Here is a 24,569-nt window from a genome sequence, read left to right as displayed (position 1 = left end):
ATCATCAGTTTCATAAAATGTGTAATCCTGGAGGTTTACGTTCCCTAGTCATGTCTAAACCAGCCTGTAGCTACGAACACTAAGGTCACACCCTGCAAATAGTTTTTAGGGAATTGGAGTTTCAGAGACTGGACGGGTGGTTACTTTCTACTGCTATGGCAGTGAAGGGGGGCGTGAAATTGCTAGTCCACTATTTAGGTCAATCATACAGTTAATTGTTCTGTGCTGTTATTGTTTTTGTATGCAATGAATATAATGAAATACTGTATGTAAGATAATTCATAATTGATATTTCAACAGAAGTAGGCTACTTTTCCCCCGTTTTTGTAATTGCGGGTGGGGGGTCGTCAGTGTGTATACAATGGAAAAAAGGTTGGGAACCACTGCTGTAGACCAATCAAATTAAGCAGCAGACATCGGGCATGAGTGGGTGGACAGCAGCAACCTAGGTAGGATAGCCACCGTGGTGAAGTCGCACCCCGCTGCCACCTACTTAACCTCCTAAGACCCAAGAATTAAGTATTATGGTATAACCCAAAATGTGATGTCCACGCATGTGGATGCCAGGTCTTAGGAGGTTAAAGAAAATAATGTCGGTATTTGGTCCCATACCAAAGAAACTGTGAAGGTGGCATGAGATGAAAAGTCAGGGGATCTTCCCGTGTGCACCATGAGCGTTGACACCAAACACCTTGACAATGCTTTCGATGGTTGTCGAGACATTTCAGTTTGGACCAACTCACCAACTGACCAACCTCGCCACCCCTACAGCCAGTGCCAAAAAAAACAAATCGGTTACAATCTTTAATGCAGGAGTGGTAGAGAGGTGACGAAGCAGGGAGTATTACGCCTCTAGTGAAACCAGAAAGCTCATACCGTGATCAAACACTGTGGGCACAGTTAATAAATGCACTGGCTGGCTGTGGAGGCGACGCTTCGCAGTGTGTCAGTCCTGTGAGACGGGCTTTCTGTGCCGCGTGCCCTTTAGTCCTCATGACCTTGGTATGAATCTTGGCTACAGCACACAGCATCAGAGGTTTATATAGCAGGCTCGGCGCCTCTCTCTCTCTTGCGCTTTTCATGTGTTTCCGTATATTTTCAATTATGATCCGGTTATTGAGCTCACCCGTCCACATTGCAAACATCATCTCCCTTTTTAGTAGCTTTTTTTTAACCACCGTCCTCTAGCAGTGCAGCGCGCAGGCTTTTTAATGTAAGTATGAACGCATTAAGTCCAATATAATCCAGATGGGGGGGCTTCATGAGCTGGACCAGAAATATATATTTCGACAGAAGCCGAGGAATTAATGCAATGTAAAAGCCAGTGGCAGACTTTCGGTGGTTTGACACATGAGAAAGAGCAAAACATTTAATGTAAGAGAGCTCAAGTGGGGATGAAGAGAGGATCACACATTTGAACCGTTTCTCATTAGAGGCCATTTAATCGGTGATGAAAGAGGGAGCCATAGGAAAATGTCATTAATCCATGAACTGCCAACACGGCTGGAAATGTAATTCATCGTGGGTAACTGCTCCAAGTGATATCATCTGTGCCTTTTCACGAGACTCGAATACCAAAAGAATGTTTTGTGACAGCGGAGCTTTAGGAATGACAGGAAAACGTCTCGGCTCTATTCCGTCCCTAATGACACTTGATTTTTTTTCCCGTCCAATTTTCATCCCTTTTCTTTCATCTTTTGCTTCCGTACACTGCCGTGCATTGTACAGCGCGCGAGGACAGCCACTTTGAAGAAGAAGAAGAAAAAAAAACATATATCAAAAGGCTTCCAGGATCCGGTCCAGAAGCTGTTTGCCGACAGCCAATTTTTAATCCCTCGATTAAAGGCAGAAAAGCTTATCTCCTAAAAACAGACAGTCCAAATCAATCACTCGATCTGCTGTCGGCTCTCTGTAAAAATATTAAAATAGGAAGAAGAAAAAAAGAGAGACCACGCTTCTTTCCTCTAAAAAAAAAAAAAACAGCACTTGGCTGTTGTGGGGGAGAATAATCCATCTCGCATTTCCCGTCTGTGAGGGGACATTTTGGACGACTGAAAGGAAAAAAACAAACAATCAAACAAACAAAAAAAAACACCACATGAATGCGTTCGGAGTGACGAGCATCCCCTCACTGACAGACGGCATTCCATTTGGTGCAGGCGATCAAACAACGGGCACGAATTAAGACACTTTCAGGACACGGTCGGGAACGCCTCTCGCCTGAACCATCTCCGGTCCGGTCAGCTCAGTCACAGGTCCCTCTTGAGCTGTAGTTTCTTGTCCCTGATGTGCTGGAGGAGAATCTTCCCTCGGCGCTCCACGGTGTGGATGAGAGGCCTGAGGCCGCTGGCCCCGCCTCGGCTGTCCCAGAGTTCCCTGTCTGTGTAAAGGGAGCGTAGAAGAAGACTCTCCAGGCAGCCTGACTGGAGCACCGACACCGCTCTCTCTGGAAACCTGACAACAGAGGCAGAATTCTGTAGCTTCAGTGACTTGTCTAAAGTCTAGAAAACAACACTACTCATGTGTAAGGCCTCTCTAGCCGGGCCCGAGAGGCTGGAATCACAGTTTTGTCTTTCTTCGCACCTTATCCTCTGTAATAACATTCATACTGTACAATCTTGCCAGAAGACTTTTGCCTTTCCAGGTGGTTCGGGCGACCCCTTAAGGTCCACCTCCAGGTTGACAATGGTGTTGTAAAGTGGCTGTTTCCGGACCAGAGCTGTAGCAAATTTGGAATGCTTTGGCATGCAAACAAAATATTGCGCCACAGTTGCTAAATTCAGGCAAAATTGCTCAAAAATGTCAACGACTGGATGTTTTATTGGGTTTATACAACCTGCAGATAACAGAAATTCTATGGCTGGATGTTTGTTACCGAAATCTATGTGCAGCTTTGACTTTATAACATCTCTCGCCCAGTCAGCCATCTTTTTGCACTGATGATTCGACCAAGAGGCTTCAGTGCCCATTTCCAGCCTCGGAGGGTCTCCAATTTCCAGTTGCCTGACATTGTCTATGCAGAAAGTGAACGGGACTTTCCCCTCGCAGGACACTGGATGCCCGAAATGCCTTCAAAACCCTTCCCTACGAGGGGTTTACTGTTACCGGTCGTCCATCATGTACAGTGAACTGTGAAGGGCTCCTTTTCAGTTCATGCATTTCAAAAAAAAAAAGAAGCAAAGTCTATAAAACAATTCCCTCCAAGAAAGTTGCTAGATTGAGAAGCAATTGCAATGAGTCACTCCCCACCACGTTATTCAGTGATGAGAAACAACACGACGCTCCAACATTCCATTTCAATTCAGTTTCACGTCCGGGCTCAAGATGTTTGAGAGCATTTTATGGAGCAGCTTAGTAATCCTAAGTGACAGACAAAGGGGGATTTCTATCAGGCCTGCTTCATTCTGCATATTGAATGGCGGCCTAATTGAATGCACACTAATCTAATCAGACAGACATTGTAACAAAACCCTAACAAGCTTCCAGTGGACGTTTCTGTGCTGCTGATCTGAAAGCCGCTCACCGGGGAAATATGTCGTCGGATGTGTTTTATTTTCTCCTGAAACCTTTCCTTCACACCAGTGTTTGCGCCTGCTGTGGGCCCCAAAACGAGTTTCTCACTCTGCGCGGTGCAATTTAATCAAGGCTGGAATTAAACACACACACACACACACAAAGAAATCTCAAATAGACGTCCTCCTGCTTTAAAATAGCACTTTGTACTCACTCATCAATGCCCTCAACCAGCCTGAAGTTGAGGTTGTCACTGGACTGCTGCGGTCTGCCGGCATTGTCTATGAACACCAGCGTGGAGGGATCTGCCTTCCTCACCTGAACACACACACACACACACACAGACTGTCAGGAGGAAACACAGTTGGCACATGAGCACTGTTTAAAAATGTATTCTGAGGGTGAGTTTAGGCTTTATCTATTACTTTTTGATTGAACTGTACTCACCGACTAACATTAAAACGTTAATGATACTGACAGTATACGTGAGCGTGAAATAAAGTTTTATCATAATTCCGTTTAGTCAGGGAGAACAAAAAAGTCGTAAGTCGTAATTTGTGCACATGAATGAACAGAACGTGCACTTCAACGGTTGACGCATATTATATATATATATATATATATATATACAGTGTATTTAAAGAATGTCGTTCAACAGGCAAAACAGGCTAAATCCGGAATATATGATTGTCATCACGGGTAAACTGCACTGCATCCGAGCTGCTCATTCAGGAGGAGAGTTTCCGTGTTCTGTCGTCACCGCCTCGTCGTCGCACGCGGGCTGCCAGCTCGCCGCCAGCTCGCCGCCAGCACTCTGGGCGCTCCCTCCCCTGACTGAGCAGAGTATCCATAACAACCTGGAACCTCAGCTCTTCTTCACACAGAACCGTGTCGCACAGGCCACGCCTTTCTATCGCCTCGCGCGGGGTGAGAAAGCTCGCCTCCAAGTTGCAAAAAAATGAATATTGCTTTGCACGTTGTGCCGTCTAAAGTCTCTCTCCATGACACCTTTGTGATCACAGGCCTTTTGTGATGAAGATATTTTGACATGTCACAGCAGGAAACAACAACAGTGGCTGCTCCCGTTTTCGGGGTCCTTGGTCACGGCTTGCTGGGACACTTGAAACAGAGCCACTGTTATTAGTAACATCTACCATGACAAGTCAAAACGTGTTCTAAACATTAAAGCTGGGGTAGGCAGTTTTATTTTGGCTGGACTTCTGCACGTCCTCATGGCTCTGTTTTCAGACAGTCTAGCCCGTGACGGGAGATTTTGGCCAATCGCAGGCTGTTTCAGAGAGAGGGCGCTCCTATTGGCTATTTCCGTTGTTTCTAGTAATGCTAGTTTAGCCTTCCACTAACCGTCACCAACCTCTGCCCTTTAAACCTTGAGGTTAGACCAGAGGGAAAAGCATTAATATGTCACGATCAGCTCCACCTCAGCGACACCTGCCGGCACAACAGCTGGCTCGCTAGCTATGATCAACACATACGGCAACGCTGCTGGGAGTACAATATATGCTCCTGCTGCATCATTTAAATATAGATCCATTCTCCTGTGTTGCCATGGAGGAACAGCAGCAAGAAAGTGTTGCGCATCAAAAAACACAACGGGGCAGCCGAGGTGGATTTCATCTCCTTCATTCCCTCAGATACGATGAATAACGGCTCGACAGTAACAGAAAACAGAAGAGATTTAAAGTTTTGATATCAAACAACAATTTGGCAGGGCACAGATGAGCAAACTTGTCCTTTGACTGAGGAATAACGCTGTAGCACACCCCAAAGGCCCTGTAGTGTTTCAGCACATTAATCACTCCGGTGATGGCACAAGGAGAGTTTGAAACAACATTAGCGCTGAGGTTTGGGGCACGCACCAGGATGTGGACCAGCAGCAGGCCTTTGGTGTTGCCACACTTGGCGTGCAGCAGGTTCTCCACGCAGAGGTCTGTCGGCTCAGGCGCGAAACCACAGCAGCACCTGTCCAGGCGGTCGTTCACCTGCACCGAGAGACAGAGAACACACGCACAGTCATTGGCCGTGACACAAGGCCGCCATTTCCAGCGCTGGAAATGATGCAGAATCCTACTTTTCTGGACTTCTGGACTTGTTTTTTGTCCCCACTTCTTCACCACTCAGGCTGCATACAGGCTGCACTAACTCTCCTCTTCTCTTCATGGTAATTATAAGAAGCATGGTAAGCAATTTCATGACTGATTTGTTATTTTCTGGATCGATGTAAAGGTAAAGGTATTTACATAGTTTCAGCTTCTGAAGAAAGCTGCTCATGTCAAGTCAGCTTTAATGTGTCCCTCCCATTTCTCAAAATAAACCTATGCCTGGCACTGTGATTTGGAATAAAGATCAGAAAAACAAAGGTAATGAGGCGAAAAGCTTTTGATTAGTCTGCACCGATTTCCACAGTAGATCAGGTCGAAACAAGCAGCCAGCGTTGCCTCATCTTCTCAGTCAGCGACCTGCATCTGGCCCCCGCCCCTGACAGATGATCAGTAGTTAAAACTGACGAAGCCCACACTGACATTTAGCCCCCCCCCCCCCCCCCCCCTGAGTTGACGTGAAATCGCGCGGATATCACGTGAAACGAACGGGGATAGTGTTAGTGACTCGGGACAACCTGAAGTTTATAACCTAATTCACGGCCCGAGAGTCATCAGAGATGGAGGCCCTCTCCGATCACGGCTGTCCAAACGCTGCCAAAAACAAATAAAATAAATACAGATCTAAAAATAATTAGTGGAGTTGGAGTGAGGAACGTCTGAGGACATGCCCGTGGTTTGGGGGAATTCCACCCTACATGACATCTGCTGAGGAGATTTGTGACACCGCTGATACATCAGTCTGACGTGTGACTACACAGTTTAGTATGCAATTCCCGCAGTGTGGACGTGACAGTGCTCATTATGCACTACTTCAGTCTTTGCATACGTTAGATCAGCGTTTTGATACTTTCTCAGTATTTTTACAGCACCTAGACCTGCTTTATAATCAAACAAGACATGGAAACTTTCTACAATATGGGGCCTTTAAGCAATGCCGCTGCATTCCCACACCTCAGCAATTAACTTGGTGAGATCATGGCTGATAGTTATTGATGGCCAAAACTATGAAAAATAAGCCCCGAGTTGCAATAAAGAGGAATTATCCTTTAAATCTTGACAACTTTACCCTATGCGGTAGCTAACCCGAGGAAGAAAGTGACCAGTTGCGGTGCGCAGTTAACAACGACTTAAATAACAACACCAGAGGATCTTGTCAGGGTGGGCGCCGCGTGGGTTACTCCCAGCTGTCACAGCGCGAGGCTGTTAAAACGCCGTGAAGCAAACAGGCGCGACCTCGCTGTCTTGCCTCCGCGTGTATGTACTAATGTGTGTTTTGTGTGCATCAGCGCAGTTGCGCAAGCCTGCGTGACTCACACAACCCCGGTGCCCTCCACTATTTCTTCTCACTTGCGCGGTGCTTTTAGGAGACTTCTCACCCTGCTGCCACATTTCCATCCCACACGGGGTTAACACAATGATTTTGAGTTGGGTCCAACAGCCTTGTGGAGACTGAGCCAATATTGACTTACATTGCCACTGAACACCCGGCAAGCCTCAGGGAAAGACAAGATGCGGTGCAACACAAAAGCTGAAGCGGAACGAACTATAAAGTGTACGTGGGGAGTCTGATTCACATAAACACATTTTGGCTGCAAGTCTCCACATTCAGCGAGAGAATGCACCGTTTGATCTGATGTTGGTCCGGACGGCTAGCGTTCTTCTCGTTCTTTCAACTCATTCAGACCTTAATTCACAATATCTGCATACAAACTCTCCCCTCCATCGGCCCCCTCTGTGTTCAAATGTCCTCGTTTCCGTGTTGCCGTGCTGTTCTTCACTGAACTTCTTAGCGTTCACTAGTCAGTCGTGTGGGCAGTGTGTGCTGCCTTTTGTTTTTTATTTGGTTTTTTTCAGGCTTTGTTCTAATGAAATTTGACTTTGTGTAGGTGCTTCTCTCTTCTTTTACTTTTCAGCCATTGGCAGTGACAGTTTCAAACAAACTCAGTTCTTAACTGTTCCAAAATCCTATGACACGTTCATTCTGAGCAGGTTTCGCGTATGCAGTGTGTTCACGCCAGAAAGGCGACACAGTTAGGTGTAATAAAAAAGGTTTGTGTGCATACCAAACAAGACTAAGAGTCTACAGGCTGACAATGTTTAGTTTTGCAGGTCATAAACCCAACAAAAAATGTCGACCTCATGGAGGAGCTGGAGGAAAAGTCGGGAGGACTCATCCTCCGGGCACCTTGGATATACACAACATGTCATGGCATCCCATCTAATAGCTGTTGGGACATTTCAGTCTGGACCAAAGTGGTGGACCGACAGGCCACCCCCACATTGCCGTCCCCAGAGCCGCGCTGCTGGTTTCGCTTTTTCACTCTTTTGCTGATGGGCACTATTACCCCACCAAAGACATAGAGAAGCTACTCACATGTTCGACGACAAAAAATGTTGCAGTCTGATTGGCGTCCGTAGTGGAATAACATCATTTCATGACGTAGATTTGTATACTAACTGCAAAATGATACACTGGGAAGATTAGTATATAGAAATGTACAGTATTAGCATGTAGTATGGGATTGGGACACAGGTCTTGCGTTGTTTATCCACATATCCAAGACACATTCTGTAGCCTCATCCCCGCTGCGGGCTAGAGGCTCGAGGCCTCACTAGCTGCTGCTAGCATAGCACACCTGAGTCTCCGTCGGCGGTCGAGTTGCATTTCGGGTAATATAGGCACAAGATTTTGACAAGGAAGAAGGAGGAATAAAAAAAACAAAAAAAAAAACAACTCTGTGGTTCTGCTGCATCGATGTTGATCCCTTTTTTTTTTTTTTTTATTATTATTGTCCATCGTGAGTCTGACAGTGTTACAGTGTGCAACGCTAAATCTTGCTTCAAACCCTTCCAAGTAAACTCTGTGCTCATTACATAGGTATACTTCAATCTGTACATCTGTACAAAAACTGAAGATAAAAAAAATGTGTGGTTTTAATGGGGGTTATGTGCTGGACTATTTCTTAACCTGGGTGCAGTGACTTGCTGTCACCGTGAGCTTGCCAGGCAATGAGCAGAGACTTCAGGGAGGGCCTGGCCAAGAAACAGTCCGTCACATAGCCCCCACAAATTCCCAAATTGTTGTTTTTACACCGGTTTTTGTAAGGATTACACAAACACAGATTTCCAGCGCCAATTCTTTTCTACTGTATGACCCCAAGATGCTCCCAAGGGGCTAAATCCTTTGATTTAAATGACCCCACTTTATTAAAATCAAACTACTACTACTAGACTTTCATCATGAGTTCATCACAAACATGCTGAGCGTGCTGACTTCTGGTCACCTTTTCCCTCACAGCTGCGGCAGGAACTGCCAGGCTGCAGTCTGGCGGCAGTGTACCTCTCACTTGGAAAACCTCAAATTGCACCTTATTCTCAGTTCTCCTCTCCTCCCCAGGGTGTCCTCCACTGCCATTGTGTGTGTGTGTGTGTGTTAGTGTGTGTGAGGGAATGAGTGAGGGTTTGTCCTTCACACTGCTCTCCCTGCGCCTTTGGTGTTTGGTTCCCTGCTATCAGAGCCCAGGGAGGTGTTAAAGGAGCAGGCAGGAACAAGTGTTCAGAGGCGCGCTCATCGGCTCTCAGCAGATCAATAGGAGGCTATTAGAGCTTGGCCCTGTTACAGGGATTGACTTCTGGCGGGCGAGCGGGAGAGAGCTGCCTCATGGCTTATTCATATTCAACCCCACACACACTGTAGATGGGTGTTAGATACGCATTCCATCCCAGCGCGTGGACAGAACAAAGCAGGGCAAAATTACTCGGTTTGCAGCGTCGCGAGTGTGTCAGAGCACACTCAACCCCTGAGGAGGTGAAATGCTCGACATTACTCTTCCCGCGAGACTTGAGCCCGGACAGAAATACTTAACAATTGAACGTATACACACGTGTATGACAACAGCAATACACGAACATGAACGTTACTTCGCAAAGACAAAGAAAACCGACAGTTGGCTGCCTTTTGTGTTTTCTGTTTTCAGATAAACAGTTCAGAGGATAAAGACGGCCACTCACTCAAACAACAAGTGCGTCCTGAACACGCTCAGAAACACAAAAGCACAGTGATGATATGATATGTGAGCTTCTCATTTAGTTCCAGTGGCGTCTGAGGTCAATTCTTCTTTTGATCGCTTTGTTTGTCATTTCCAAGAACCCGAAGTAACAGCTTTAAATTGGTTGTTCGCCCCAAACCCAAACCCAAACCTTTACATGTTATCATGTAAGACAGAGAAAAGCAGTAAATCCTCGTCTATCACATCAAGTACTAACAGATTCATCTTCTGTCAGCTGACTAATCCATTCACTGAATAATCATTTTAGCTCCGAGCTGTATTGACCCGAAGTGCTGGCTCGTTTTTATTGAGACAGGCTTGGTCTCGTTTACGAAATTCGTCACACAGTAAGATTGGTTTTATGAGCCAAGTCCAATGACTCTCGTCACAGTTACCTGTTTACCATTTGTGCACACGGAGCCTCGCGGTAGTTAACGGTCGCAGAAGTCAGTTCATGTTTCATGCGTTCCATCCCAATTCCAATCAACTGGGTGGTTTTGCAATCACTCTATCAAGACTGCTGAGCAAAATATATTACATATAAAATCTATTCATTGGGTTAAAAAACTGCACTCTTACGCTTGGCATCTTTCTGGCAGAAGCAGCGCAAAGCAGACTTTCGAATACCAAAAGCAAGGGTCGTCCCTGCGTGCAGGTTATTAAGAGAATAGAAAACCAACAATGTGTCATCTCAACACTTCCTATCCAGTTCCAAGCCAATTGGTTCCTACTGAAGATCTTTTCAACAGGTAACAAATATGTACTTTTACTTTTTTTGGAAAAGTAGGATTAGTCATTTCTGGGTACAGGAAGAGCTGCTGGTTCCAGAAGTGTTTCTCCTCGCTCTGTATCCCCCATTCCAAAACGATACCCAAAGCGTACGTCATGTGGATTCACCTGCCCGAGCTGCCCGGCGCCTTCAAAGGAAAAGCTCACAGTACTCGAATGAGCCGAAATAATGATACTGACGTTGTAATCAAAGTGAATCAGCCGTATTCTTCAAACACAACAGCAACAAAATCAATAAATGTTTCATTACTAGACATTACAAAACAATGAATGGCTCCAATTAAAAGAAAAAAAAAAAAAAAAAAAACCATGACAGTCGCTCTGGGAAACAAAGGAGGTTGTTCGTGTGCAGGTTCAGCCTGAGCATGGTGATCCACAAAGATAAGCACTGACAAACAACCTAGATATTTCACTGAATAATACATACAGTCTATAGTATAGATGATATGGTACGATAGGGATTAGTTATACTTGCTTTTCTTATCATCAACAAATTTTTTTTTTCTTTTCTTTATCAGAGCAAGAGAGATCTGCAGACACCATTGCTCTTTGTAATGAATAATGAATTTACGCTTGCTTAGACAAAGGACTTCTTTTCCCTGCGCAGGACTCGTTCCTTAGGTGCTTCAGTGGCTGTTTGAGTTTGGAGTGTTTTGACAAATTGCCACTACAGTTTTAGGCGCACACATAAACCTCTCTAAAATCCCCTTTCATCAGTGCAGATATATGAATGAAGTGTGTGTATTGGGTTACATTACTGAGTGATTCTTACTGTCACAGCAAACTACCTCCCTTTGGATTATTTCTGATAGCCCGAAGTGAGTGCGATCACTCGACTTCATCTTGGTGCCTCTTTGAGGCTTATCCGTTATTGTTACATATTTTGGTGTATGGCATAATTGCTTACATCGCAAAGCCGGTGTTAGCTCGAAAGGGGAGTTTGGAGCGCTGGAGACGGACCGTCGGGTTTCCCCCTTTTTCCCTACGAAGTTGTGTTTCAAGTTACTAGCCTACAAAACTCGCCCCGGCGCTAAAAAGTGTTGGACCACGGAGAGCGAGCTGACCGAGTGACCGGCATGGGATCAGCGCAGGGGCAGCGAGGCAACAGGTAGGCTCATATACACCTTACCTTTAGCATGGCAGCCGAACGCTCTTCCCTGGAGATTCACATAATGGACGGGTAGCCAAGCCCTGGAAGCCCCAGACACAGAGTGTGAGGTACCAGTTCCCAGGGTTGTGTTTGCCGCGACATTACCAATAATGTAATTCACAGCTGCTTATACGAAGTTTCTTCCCTCTCAGTTAATTTCAACTTCCCTTTCAATTGATACAGCAGTGAGGTGTGCATAGTCGGACTGGCCATTGTGGGGAGTTTACGCTCTGATGTAAACATGCCCAGATATGAACAACTGAATAAACATACATGTTTATGCACTGTAATAATGGACAAAGCATACCGCAAGTTACCTATTTACTGTATTTGTAGCCACAAGATATAGTACAGTGAGAATATTACAGTGGGAATTTTTTTGCTCTCTGAACAGAGCTGCCTCCCAAAGCCGTTTTTGTTCCCCAGCCATGATTGCGTCACATGATGCAGGACAGGGTTACCTGCAGTGTTGTTATGGCACTGTGCCTCTGTAGAGAGGTGCTAAATCATAGTGAAAGTGGGTGCCTTGCCGAACAATTGCAAAGTCAGCCACTCAGCCTCGCCGAAATCACTTGGACAAAATCACTCGCAGGCATATTTCTCCTCACATGCAAAGTAGCAGTTCTTGTTTTTAATCGATCCGATCATTAACAGGGATTAACCAATAATCACTGTCATCAATCAGTTGTCCCAGTGGCCAACTGAGGTATTCTGTGCGTGCCATGTCATTAATCTAACATCACGCAGAACACTAAGGTGGGACATACAATGCAGAAGCAAACCCAGAAGCTAGAAACGCTTTTTTGTGATTATGCACCACGAGAGCAATTGTCATTTGTATGAATGGGCGTCCGACCCCCAGTCCATATAATACATTACCCTGGGGAGGTCTTGCCAGCCTTCATTGTAGAGACACAACGGTCAAAAATAAAGTATGTCAGGACAAGCAGCGTGAGCCTCCTTGTGCTTTCCAAAGAAACTTTAATTTTACAAAACAAATGCTCAAGCCCACTGGATGGAACAGCTGCTATAGCTAACTGCATAAGGAACTACTTCCAGGGTAAGTAGAATCTACCTCCAAACATATTCTGAATGGCTGTGACTGCTTTTTTGGGGGGTATTTATTGCTGCTGCTGCTGCTGCTTTCCGGCATAGCGACGTCGATCAGAGCCATGGCTGCGTGGCAGTTGCACAACTGGGATCATTCCACGTTTCAATTGTGAGAGTAAGAGCCAGGTTAAATAATAATTATTTGCCATCATTCTCTCTAGAATGCTGCACTGTATTGTAATGTAGTCTATTCTTTTCAGGGCAGTGGGTTGATAGACGTTGACTTTCCTCTGGCTGTGGGAGAGGAGAGCTGACACAACAACATGTCTCTCATCTTCCCCTTTTTAGAGTGTACGATTGTCCACGCTTCACTATCACCATGCCAACCACCCACATCTATCTATCTATCTATCTATCAACCTATCTATCTATCAGCTCTTCTTCATACTCGGCATCTTCACCAGCCTGTGGTTTTGCGCAGAGACAGCAGCTCTGGTAGAATCATTAGGAGCTGACACCTTATGAATGAGCTCCTCTGAAAATGTAAATCCAAAGACGCACAAATACACGCACAGAGAGAAGCATCCGCGCTCATATCCCGACCGAGAGCTGTATTGGATTTTTAATTGAACTGATAGCACCGCTGCCACATCAATGCCCTGGGCACACACTCCTCTGCACACACACACACATCTAGTCTGTAGGTATTGCTCATTAAGTTGAAGCATTATGTAGAAACGTGCCTGGCAGTTTTGGGCTGCTGCAACCTCTGTACCTTTTCATCAGTCAGAAATGAATGACCTGGTATCCAATTACACTCAGGAATTCTGACAAAAGAAAGTCAGGCTTTCTTCCTCCGTTACGCTCTTTCAATCAAGGGTGGTGTAGTCAGCTCTTGTAGCCCGCAAGAAATGGCTGCTGCACCGACCACCGCTAAGGAGGACCAATTTCCTCCAAAGAAGGTGTGAACGTGATTGACTGTTCATTTAGCGCAGAATAAATGCTGTGAGCACCTGACACCGGCAGCCACGAAGGTTTGCGTGTAAGGTCAGCACTAGCTGCGCACTAAGCGGGCCACTTTGTTTAGCTGCACCATCACTGCATGCGCAGTAACTTGACTCAGCTGACTGTGATTCAAACGCTGTGGCATTTCATCCAGGGCAGCATCGACAGACAATAAGAAAAGAATGTCGATCTTGGGGGACGTGTACATATGACTTACTTACTATGACACACACACACTCTCTGTCGCTCAGCTGTGGTTTTTGTCTTATTTGTTGTAGAAGACACATAAGCCTCAGCAGTTCTAGGTACCAGCGTCTCCTCCATCACAGGGTCCATCAGCTTGGCTTCAGAGAAGGTCTGTCTTGTCCCTCCACGTAGCTGATCCATCATTCAAATTGTTACGTCATATACAATGCACCTAAAATGCCTTTATTGTCATTGTTGTAGTCAAAATAGACTCCCTGACGAAGGCTTGGAAACCTGTGCCATTAAAAACTAACAACTGAATAAACACCAACGCCATTATCACATCAATAGCCTGATTAGAATAGCGGAGGCAGACATAGTGACCATGTTGCATCAGTAATCAGAGGAGAGGAATTAAGTAGGAAAAAGAAAAGAATTATTCCTTTCTCCCCTCTTTAATAGTCCACATAGGGTATAATGTCCACTCCAGTGTCCAGTGGCAACCTCATTTCCACATTTCCAGGTTCATGGATAATCAATGTTTTGTATATTATCTCTATATAATCTGTCAACAGCGACAGAAGATAGTGTTTTATTGCTGTACATTACTACTACAGCCACGTACCTTGCTGCCGAACCACTGCTGCCGTCTTGTGTAATCCTCACAGGGAGTCTTAATTTCAATCACACTAAATTTAACGGCTCGGCCAGCAAGGACATCTGGTGTGTGTGTGTGTGTGTGTGTGTGTGTGAGATCAGACATGAGTCAATTCCATTCAGCCTGTGTGCCGTCTCAGCAAATCAATGCACAAGTTTATACAAAACCTTTTTTTTTTTTTTTTTTTTTTCAATATGCTTTTAGGGCCTGTCATTCCACTGAAACTGCATTTACTCAAATGGTAAATGATCTTCTGCTTACTATGGATTCAGATTCCACCTGCTTCCATTACTGGATCTTTTGACACCATTGATCACTGTGGACTCGTAGACTGGCTGGAAAATCAATTTGGCGTCTCTGACCTGGCTCTTGCCTGGTTAAAGTCTTACCTTTCTGTGTTTCCTGTAGTAATACTACGTCAACATTTTCGGGAAACATGGAAACCTCACCTCCTGGCCGAACAACAACATAAATTAAATGTTAATTAATGTAAACGTAAAAGCGATTGGAAAAGCAATAAAATGTCAAATTTGACATAAAAAAAAGAACTAGTTAAAGCGTACAAACATAAATAGGTTGTGTTTTTCACGCAGAATCCAACGTTCTTGTGTTTCCATTAAGCACAAGAAGTAGGTCGTAACATGAAGCCAAACATGGGCCTCTTTACAAAACTAAAATTTGCCATACAGTAGGCCTCCTCTTCCAAATACTAATGAAAAAAAAAAATCACTGGTACCTCATAGCCTACTTCTAAGCAAGATGCATGCTTTTCTTTCCATCCAAGATGTGAGATGCAGAGCTGAACGGCCGCTCACTGTGCATGGAGCGCATAGGTATTTGCCATTCGTGCCAGCGCTGAATAACGGAGGCGATTACGTCCTCTGCCTCGTTTCTGGGAACAGACTCCTCGGCAAAGAAAGCGTCCAGTTACTGCGATGCCCTCGTCCTTGGCTCCTCTGGTCTGTTTTCCAGAGTTGCCATGCAGAAAATGGGATTGGACTCCAATTTGATCCAAGCGTTTGTTTGCAGCCTTGATGGTCCGTGTCAGCCTCCTTGCTTAAAAGGGCTCTCAGGGCTCTACCGAGGGGATCACGGCAGCAACTAACCAGACCTCTCTCCGTCACAGCTTTTGCCATATTTATGGTGTTATCTCTCACGACAGCATGCGCTTTAGATTTGTCTATTTTTCCATGTTTGAAGCTTTTTCTCAAATGCCTCTGAGAGAGCAGATGCGGAGTGGGAGCCTGTGAACTCCTGGGAGTGGAACGAGCTAAACTCTTCGTCGATCCACTGTGAGGCTAAGCATGCTCACAGGGCTAGCATCCGAACTCCATGGACGTCAGGGGCCAGTAGCTCATGAATGCGCGCGGCTGCGACGTTGTAGATGTCGGGGGGAGACACACGTTAGCAAGATGGCGACAACTGGGCAGTGTGTAGCAGGGCTCCATATACTCCAACAAATGTAGCTATTGCCGTCTTGTGCAAAATACATTTTGGCTGGGACATTAACACACATACACCCGCGGCGACCGAAATCGGACAGTAACACTTTCGTGATCCACAACATGAAAATAACATGATTATAGCGTGCTGTAAATGTATATTATGCTTGGTTGCCATTATATAAACAGGCACCAGGAGTTTACTTGGCCTTTACTTGATCTTGGCGACCACGCCCCCGACCATTATTTGAGACCCGGCCGATATTTGAAAAACATACGCTATTAGGCTTAAACTATAATAGTGGAATAAAAATGAACAGGAAAAAGACCAGTAAATCGTTAATGTCAATCACTTATCTGACAATTAATTGTCAACTATGATTGTGACAGCCCTAGTCACCACGTCGCCAATTACCTGGCGCCACCTACTTCGCGAGGATGTGCGCATTAACTTTGCTGTTCCACTACATTGTGCATTGACCAGTCCTTCAGACTCCCACTCACACTATAGTGCCACATTTAGCAGGTGCACTGCCTCCGAAGGAACTGTTTGCCTGAGATGCATTTAACTGTAAATACTGCAAGTATTGTAATGAAAACAGCCTGAACTCTCACACCCTTTCCTGTTTTATGTAGGAATCCTCCCCTCCATTTCCCGACTCCATTTATCCTACCCTTTCTAGGATGGAACACATTTATTTCCACCTCTCCAATAATTAAAAGAGTATGTTACTCTCTCCTGTCTGAGGAAGCCACAGCATGAGAAAAAAAAAAGAAGCACTTATCTTACCTGTAATAAGAAGTCAAAGAGAGCCAGTCTCCCCCACTCTGAGTGGTGAACTCCCACACAGGGCGCTGACCTCAGGTCTGCTTCAATCCCACAGTGCACCCGCAGCAGCTCCTGGTACTGGTGCCAGCTGAGTGGTACTGAGTTCTGGTCGTTGTCTCTGTCGGCGAGGTGCTGAATCTCTGGATCCCACCACACCACAGGTCTGGGGGTGCCGCTGATGTATCGATACGGTAAAATCTCGCTGTGGAAAGTCCTCAGCACCGCAGGGAGACTTCTGTTGAGTCCCAGAACCCTGTCCAGGTGGAAAGCAAACACTTCAAACCAGTCATCAGTGCGTTTGATCAGGGAGCAGTGCCCCTGCTGGCAGCGCTGGCTGTGGGTTTCTGGGTGTCTGTGGCTGGGTCCATGCTGAGGTGAAGCTCTCTTGGGTGATGGCTGCTGTGATGGAGAAATACAGTTACAAAATGCTTTCCATTTAGTTTTCATTTATAAAACGCCATTTTGTATTCAACACCACACCCAACGTTTGATGCCTCCGGCTGCAGCTATGAACATTCTGTGGAAATGGCTTCGCTAATGATAATGTGAATATATGTAAAACAATCAAATAATACGCATTAATGAATTAATAACACCAGGTCTGCCTTCAACCTTCTACACAGAGAGGACATGCAACTGGAGGAACTACTGTATGGCGCCTACCTTTAAAAGGACCATACCAACATGCTCACCTTTTTTTTTTTTTACTACATACTATACAGTTTTAAGTTTTTGGATGTATTTTTCCTTGGTTTCCAATAAATTCTGTACAATATGAAAACCAATTAGCAGGACAATGGCACATGCGTGAATTCTATAAACCAACACCCCAGTCACCAAGTCTGCATTACTCACAGTAATGCAGTTTAAATGAGAAAACTGAACAACGAACCCCAGGAAAAGACCAAAACCAGCAATGCACGTGTCGTCCTTCAACAACTTTGTGACTCCTTAAAAACAGCTCACAAACGTAAAGTTTAATCGCTTAAAAAGAAGAAGGCTGAGTCATTTTCTAAAACAGCTGGACACTGTGGCTTTTAACATATGTCACTCAAACTGGAGGAAACAGTGCATTTTGATGGGGACTATTTTCAGACGCGGATTACTACACTTTTGGTGTGCTAGTGCTAGCATTTCTGGGAGTAAGTGAAAATAAACTACAGTGTGTGTGTGTGTGTGTGTGTGTGTTCATGGTAACGAAGGAACGCGATGGTTTTTGGACAACAGTGGAGCTCTGTGGCACAGAGGAAGACGGGATATGAGGCTTGTTGGTAGGATCAATCAATTGCTGGTTTTACTGACAAAAGAAAATACAGAATATCACCAGCCTTGTCCTTTGAGGTCGGCAACAAGCATTCTCTGTAGAAATATGTTTGCAATCACTATGCAGGCCACCCATGCAGGCCTGGCGGAACTTCCATAAAATCTTTGCATTTTAATCACAATTCCAGTCCCAAAAATCTCAATTATATATTTTCCTCAAATCATTCAGGTCTCTATATTGCAATTCTTGCTAATGATTGCCATTTCTGCTGGTCTATATGATACCTGGTACATGTCTGTCCATCCTGGTAAAGAACCAAGAGTCTAAGGAAAAGGGTGTCATGTGTTGCAACGCTTTCTGCGACAAGCTGGTGATTTTGGGCTGTATAAATAAAATTGACTTGACCTGACAAGACTAATGTAAGGACACTACCAGGTCATAGGTGTCTTGTTGAGTCATGTTTGATATGTACCAGCTGTTCAACACAGAGCTTATGGTCAATGTATGTGGCAGGGGGGGTTAAATAGTTTGAAAAGACACATCCATCTACATTGTGTGACATTTCAAATGATCTCCAAAACAGTCAAACTTGCGTACCTGCTGGTGTGTAGCCGGCTCCAGCTCCACCTGGAGCACCTGTCCGTGTGCAGGCACCCTGGCCTTACTGACCACCTCGCCCCCAGCGAGGAGCTCCATCTTCCAGACGTCATCCTCGCTGAGCCAGGGAAGAGGCCGGAGATCTGGACTAATCCTGACCCCCCTGTGGTCACTATCCGGGAAGTCCTGCTCTGTAAAGCTCCGACACCGACTGCTGTCGTCTTTCTTTATGGCTGCCTCCGGTTTGGACAAAGCCTTTCTACGGTCCAAAGACCCAGGATTCTTCTTCGCTTCGGAGGGATCCTCTGAGAGATTATGGTGTTTTTTGACATCCCTCGAGGGCTTTTTCACAGCCTGCTGCTCCTTACTGACTTTGTCAGATTTCCCAGAGTGCTGTCTGTGTTTTGCCAAAGACTGGTGATGTTCCGCTAGCTTTGCACTTGTATGGCTGCCGTGCATTTGTGCGTCTGCGTTCCTGCTTGAGTGTCTAGCCTCCCATCTGCCGGCTTGTCTGTCTGCGGCTCGTCTGTCACTTATTAGGGGATCTGCTGGAGCGGGGATTTGTGCTGCTGTGGATTTTCTCCTTTCAAGATGAATGTACGTCTGTGCAGTGTGCCTTGCCTTAATTCTATGCTTTGGCCCTGTGTTGTTGACTGTAAACTCTCTGGGACGGTGATGACTGGTTGGATGCTGGATGGAGCCTGCCATCTTTTTTCTTTTGGAGGCAATGCCTTTGCTTTTGTGTTTACTCCTGCGCACGTCTGCGTGACTTCTCCCTTTGATTCTGTTTTTGTCATTGCCAGCAGCATCCCCGAAAGGTTTAAGTCCCACGGAGTGTTTAGACGTCTCTCTTCGAGCGCTGGATTTCCAGGCCCCGCTGTGTACGTGAGTGAGTGGCAGCTGGAAGGCAGCGGCTGAAGGGGGCTCCGTGACCCCGGGCCTGGAACTGGACTCCCCCGCGGAGCTCAGGGCTCGGGACGGCCGCCGGTCCATGTCAGCGGGTGGCAAAGGCAGAGGGAGAGTCACCGTCATCACAGCGATCGTGAGGAAGAGGAGGAAGACAGGGGAAAGGAGTAGCAGCCATTTTTGACCACAGCAGAGTTTTGACCACAATCTCCAGGCCTGGAAGAAAAAATAGACAAAAGAGGGAGACCAACACAACCATGATTATGATGTGTGCCATAAAGTGGCGCCATAAATTGCAAAGATAGCATCTGCACTAAACAGAAAAGAGCGCTCAGATTCCTGTGGCGTTAACCAAAGGCTGCACAGAGACGTCTTGGCTCCAGGCATGTGCAAAGCAAATGTGCTCATGCTTCACGCTCTGCCAGGGGAAGAGACTAGAAAAAGCGCCGTGGCACGTTATTCTGCTCTGTGATGTCACAGTGTGTGAGCTTTGAGTGTTTTTTTATTTCCCAAAATGGAAACGCGAGAGAAAATCAGGAATCCAGTGACAAACAGGGAGCAGAGCTGAAACACCCTGTTCATGCCGCACAAATCTGAATAATGTAAAAGCAGCGGAGTATAAAGCTCGTGTCAGCCAGCTCCGTGTTTCCAGTAGCTTGCAGTGGAATTGGGCTTATCCAGCTGAGACCAATACGATTGCGCCGCGCCCATAACTCAGCGCTGCCTCCTGCGCGCAATGCACGGCGAGAGGGAGAAGCCATATCTCACACGATATGCTGTCACTGCCCCAGCATGGCTCGCTGTATGTTCACTGAAGGCCCTGCAAATGTGATTTTGCTACAGGAATTCAAAGTGCTGGCCCTTTATTTACTGTGGAAGTCAGGCTGTGCAGTACCTAACATATCACGCGCTCCTTTAAACAGAGGAAGCAAAAGGTATTTTTATGAAACTGACATCCAAATAATAACAACCTTCGAAAGATTGACTGTATTCCATGGTTTGTGTTGGGAGAAGCCTTTATAGTAAACACTTAACTTACTTATTCTATGTGACAGCAGCCACCTGAACAGAACCCACGAATAAAATTGTCTGAGGAGGGCTGGCAGCTCCCCTGCAGGCAGGGTGGCCTAGACTTCATGTTCAGTGGAAAGATAAACAGTAGCCGGGGAAGCATAGACCACCGATGCCAGTAACGCCACTTCCTTTCATTCCCCCAAAACTGGAGTCATGCCAAACGACACGAGCAAACCTTAACCAAACAGTGGAGGCTCTATTCGAATGCCCCATTTTTTATTTTTTTTCCTCCTCGCCTATAAGTAAAGCCATAGGTGAAGGGGCTGCCGTCCTCATTCCTCGCCAGGATGATGACCCAGATAACTACCGCCTCGCTCTCCCTCTCTTGTCCTCCTGGCTTTTCCCCCATTCGGGTGAACGCAGAGCGAAGGAATGTCTCAGACCCTCGAGATGTCTTCCCCATCTTAAGAGCCGTTAACAACATTCCCAGATCCCTCCACCTGTGAAAGGATCCCATTATTCTTCCCCCGGACTGGAATGCCAGGTTAGTGCTGAGAGAGCCTGATATATCATACACACTTACACATAAACAGTGGGGGTCCCAGTGTGAGACTTGGTGTACGTGTCAGATTCAAATACATATTTAACCTTTTTTCTTCTTTTGTCTACACGCTCATTATGAGTAGTGCTGCAGTACCGAGGCAGGACAGCACACGGTGTATGGGCTTCGACTATGGGATCTAGAGCACTTTACAGAGGTAACACAATGAATAGTAAAGCCCACAATTGCTCAAAGGTGCTACAGGGGGCAATTTTGGCTTTTTATATTCAAAGTCAGCATGACTGCCCGCCTCCGCCTCGCTCCAGTGGCATGACGGACAGGTGAACGTCCTGGTTTTACTTACATTTGTGACCTTCACAGTCGTGTTTGCGTCCACTCGATGAGCAAACATAATATAATACTCTCTTTAGCTCTGTCTTAGTTGTTGATGTTGGTGATAGTTGATGTTTGGTGGCGGGCGGGCAGCGTACGGTGTGTTTACTGAGCTTTCCCACTGCAAACTGCTGCTGGAAATGAGGTTGATGAGGGCGGTCAAACTGCGGGCTGTAAAACTAAAAGCTGAAAGACACCAAAAGAATGTTCCATAGAGTTGGGGGGAAGCGCAGAGCTGTCAGCTTAACTTATTTGGAAGAGAAAATGAAGACAAATTGTATAATTATCACCCAAAACATCAATCCTCACTTTGATTTTACCTCCGAATGAAGTAGTTGACAAAATCTTGCTCAACCGTCGGCTTGTTTACAACCTCTCGGATCATCTGACTGATGTTTATTGCTCCGTCAGACTCCGTCGCCGCATTGTCGCTGTGCTCCCAGATCTCAGCACCTACTTTGGTAAGTGTGTTTCCTGACAGAAATAATTGCCAAAAACTACAAAAGTGATCCTTTAAGGACGCGGCAACAACTGTCTGATGATGTACGGGTTACATGAGGACATTTCCACATTGACTCACACCGGGATTCAACATGTGTTAATGAGAACTGGCACACAGATTGGCCCGTGTTGGGAGCTGCTATTATCACAAACACAAGCACATGAGTCACTGCATGTTGATGCGTTAGCACCTCACTCTTGTTTGGCCCCGGCGGTGCGCCGTCGCTCCATTCATCCCACATCTCCCTCTTTGTTAGCACTTGCTTTGGCTGAGCATCGCTAATTGTACATGTACAAGCTCAGCGTAGCTTGGTGCCAACGTGTCAACATTAAGAGCGCTGGCTGTTGACACTCTGTCGCCTTCGACGCCTCTCTGCAGCAAACACACACACACACACACACACACAGCCAGGCCATGGCAAAGGTCAACAGAGAGAGAGACGTGAACGCAGCTGGAGACTCACTCACTCAGGTAAGAAAACACACTGTAGGTTTCATGGGATGTGGTTGGCTGTGCTTAAGCTTCCTTGTGTTTTAACTATGCTGTCATGCAACTCTGACCGGCAGAATAAACACTGCAAAACCACCATCATGTTAACACCAGTTTCAAATGGCACAGGGGGGGGGGGGGGTTTGTGGTTACATGCGCACACAACCACACACACACACACACACACACACACACACAAAAGGAAGGAATCGCTGCCTGTATTAGGCCTCAGACGATAAAACGGTCGCGACATGTGCCGGAGAGAGACACGCAAACAGCCACCTGTCATTTAGCAGGTGAGTTGGTCAACATCCACATGTGACACAACAACGGAAACAGCGCGGTGTGAGGAAGCGAGCGCAGGCGGCGAGGGAACCGGAAAGAACAGGTGGTTAAATTCAACCTTTTTCCCTCCTGGTCGTTACCAAAAATAGGTCACTATATTATATTATTGTATCGTGATAAAAGCCCTAGTGTGCATGTAGGTGTATGTCCGTTTTGAACGGGCACTTGACTAGTTTCCTTTAAAGACACAAGGTTACAGAGTCTCGGTTATTGTAAAATGTTCTCTTTTCTATCAAAAAGAAAGATGACATTATTTTTTGGTCATGTAAAGATAAGATTTTTTGTCTTTGTTCCGTACTGTGCTGCTCTGACAACAGCCGTAAGCCAGCGGCTCCCTCCTCCCCACACACACACACACACACACACATGCATATACTGTATATACATATATATATGTATCCCCTAATAACCTCCTGCCCCCTCCAACAGGCCAGGTGTCTGACTGTCTGACAGCTCCACGGCTCTTCTTTTAATCTCTCCCCGCTGAGGGCTGCAGGGGAGGTATGCAGCATTAGGTGGAGACACGCAACAGGTGCTGCAGCTAGCCTCAGGAGAGGACGGCGTGCAGGGGCGGGGGGGCGGGGGGGGGAGGGTGGCTGTCTCATTACACCGTCTCATCTATGAGAGCTTTTATCAGCGGTGGAAGAAGTATTCAGATCCCTTACTTAAGCGAAGGCGTTAAAAGTAAAAGTACTCAATGCAGAAAAATGTCCCGTGACTGTCATAGCATTACATCATTAGCTCGCCATTACTGATGCATCAATGTCTAAGTTGTCTAAGCCATAACAGAGAAGCATGTGCTCTGTCCAACACTGTATTCAACTCGCACAGAAAATCACTATGATGGCCCTGTAAGAGGGAACTGAGGCACTAAAACATACCAGATGGAGGTCTTCACATCAACAAGTGGAAACTGGCCATCAGGTTGGGAGTGCACCAGCTAACCATCTGGGCTCTGTGAGGTCCTTGAGTCCTTGCTTTGTCATCCTTTGATCTGAATGCTATAACGATAGTTATAATGTATCACTGATCACGCCTCAGCCCTCTACTTCTGTGTTTTCTTCTGTGTCCGTCAAGAGCGAGTGAGCGCACTGGTCCACTTGTCCACAGCATTTACTACTCAGCTTTGTGGCGGTTCGGGGGAATAGTAAGTAGGCAGAGAAAACAAAGGGCAGGAATCAAAAAAGCAAAGTTATAATGTCGTTTACTGATGAGTAAATACATATTAGAAAGGAGGTTTGGCACCATATGATAGTTGGAGTTGATATGAGGGCATCAGGGAGCTGTGAGCTGATGTCACACACTGTGGTTAGAATCAGCCGGTTGTCAAAATTGGTTTAAGAGAGGCATCGAAATTGGAATTATGTTTGAAACGTAGGAGGCCAGAAGGTCTCCGTGTGCGCCGCTAGCTTCAGTCATTAGCAGGCGCGCACACATTCACTCAACAAACACGTTCACACAATACACAAAAGAATATCTCTCCGAGTGGATCAAAGAGGATTCCCAGACTCAGAGAACAATCAGTTGGCTTCATTCAATCTGAGAGACGCTCAGTCCCCTGTGAGAGAGACATCATGCGCGTGTTACTGGGCATCGTCCGTCCACTAACAGGCATGCTCCAACATGGAGGGCACAGTGCCCAGTCACCCCTCACGGCATTTAGAACAGCCACATTTCGGACTGAAATTAGTCCGTTTCAATGAAAGGTCAATCAAATTTGCTCGCAG

The 24,569-nt window shown here is 46.0% G+C and overlaps 1 protein-coding gene across 1 annotated transcript; it reads right to left on the bottom strand.

The window, feature by feature from the left end:
- Window positions 1-2,249: 2,249 nt before the first annotated feature.
- On the bottom strand, window positions 2,250-19,684 carry gask1a (golgi associated kinase 1A). The gene is made up of 6 exons (XM_070911926.1): window positions 19,538-19,684; window positions 18,683-18,955; window positions 16,753-17,160; window positions 5,391-5,513; window positions 3,728-3,831; window positions 2,250-2,454 (listed from the first exon to the last, which is right to left on the bottom strand). Exons 1-6 carry the CDS (start codon window positions 19,682-19,684, stop codon window positions 2,250-2,252), a joined length of 1,260 nt encoding a protein of 419 aa, XP_070768027.1.
- Between the last annotated feature and the right edge of the window lie 4,885 nt (window positions 19,685-24,569).

Source organism: Enoplosus armatus, chromosome 9, assembly GCF_043641665.1.
Source record: "Enoplosus armatus isolate fEnoArm2 chromosome 9, fEnoArm2.hap1, whole genome shotgun sequence".
Classification (NCBI taxonomy): domain Eukaryota; kingdom Metazoa; phylum Chordata; class Actinopteri; order Centrarchiformes; family Enoplosidae; genus Enoplosus; species Enoplosus armatus.
This window is presented reverse-complemented; position numbering and strand designations above follow the sequence as displayed.

Bases quoted from the DNA above. Each gene is read 5' to 3' on its own strand.
- gask1a (XM_070911926.1), bottom strand. From the start codon at position 19,684: ATGACGGTGACTCTCCCTCTGCCTTTGCCACCCGCTGACATGGACCGG. The intron at 18,956-19,537 runs GTACACAGCGGG...AATCTCTCAGAG, and splicing joins TCCAGCTGCCACTCACTCAC to GATCCCTCCGAAGCGAAGAA. The intron at 5,514-16,752 runs GTAAGATAAGTG...CTCTCGGTGCAG, and splicing joins TCTTTGACTTCTTATTACAG to GTGAACGACCGCCTGGACAG.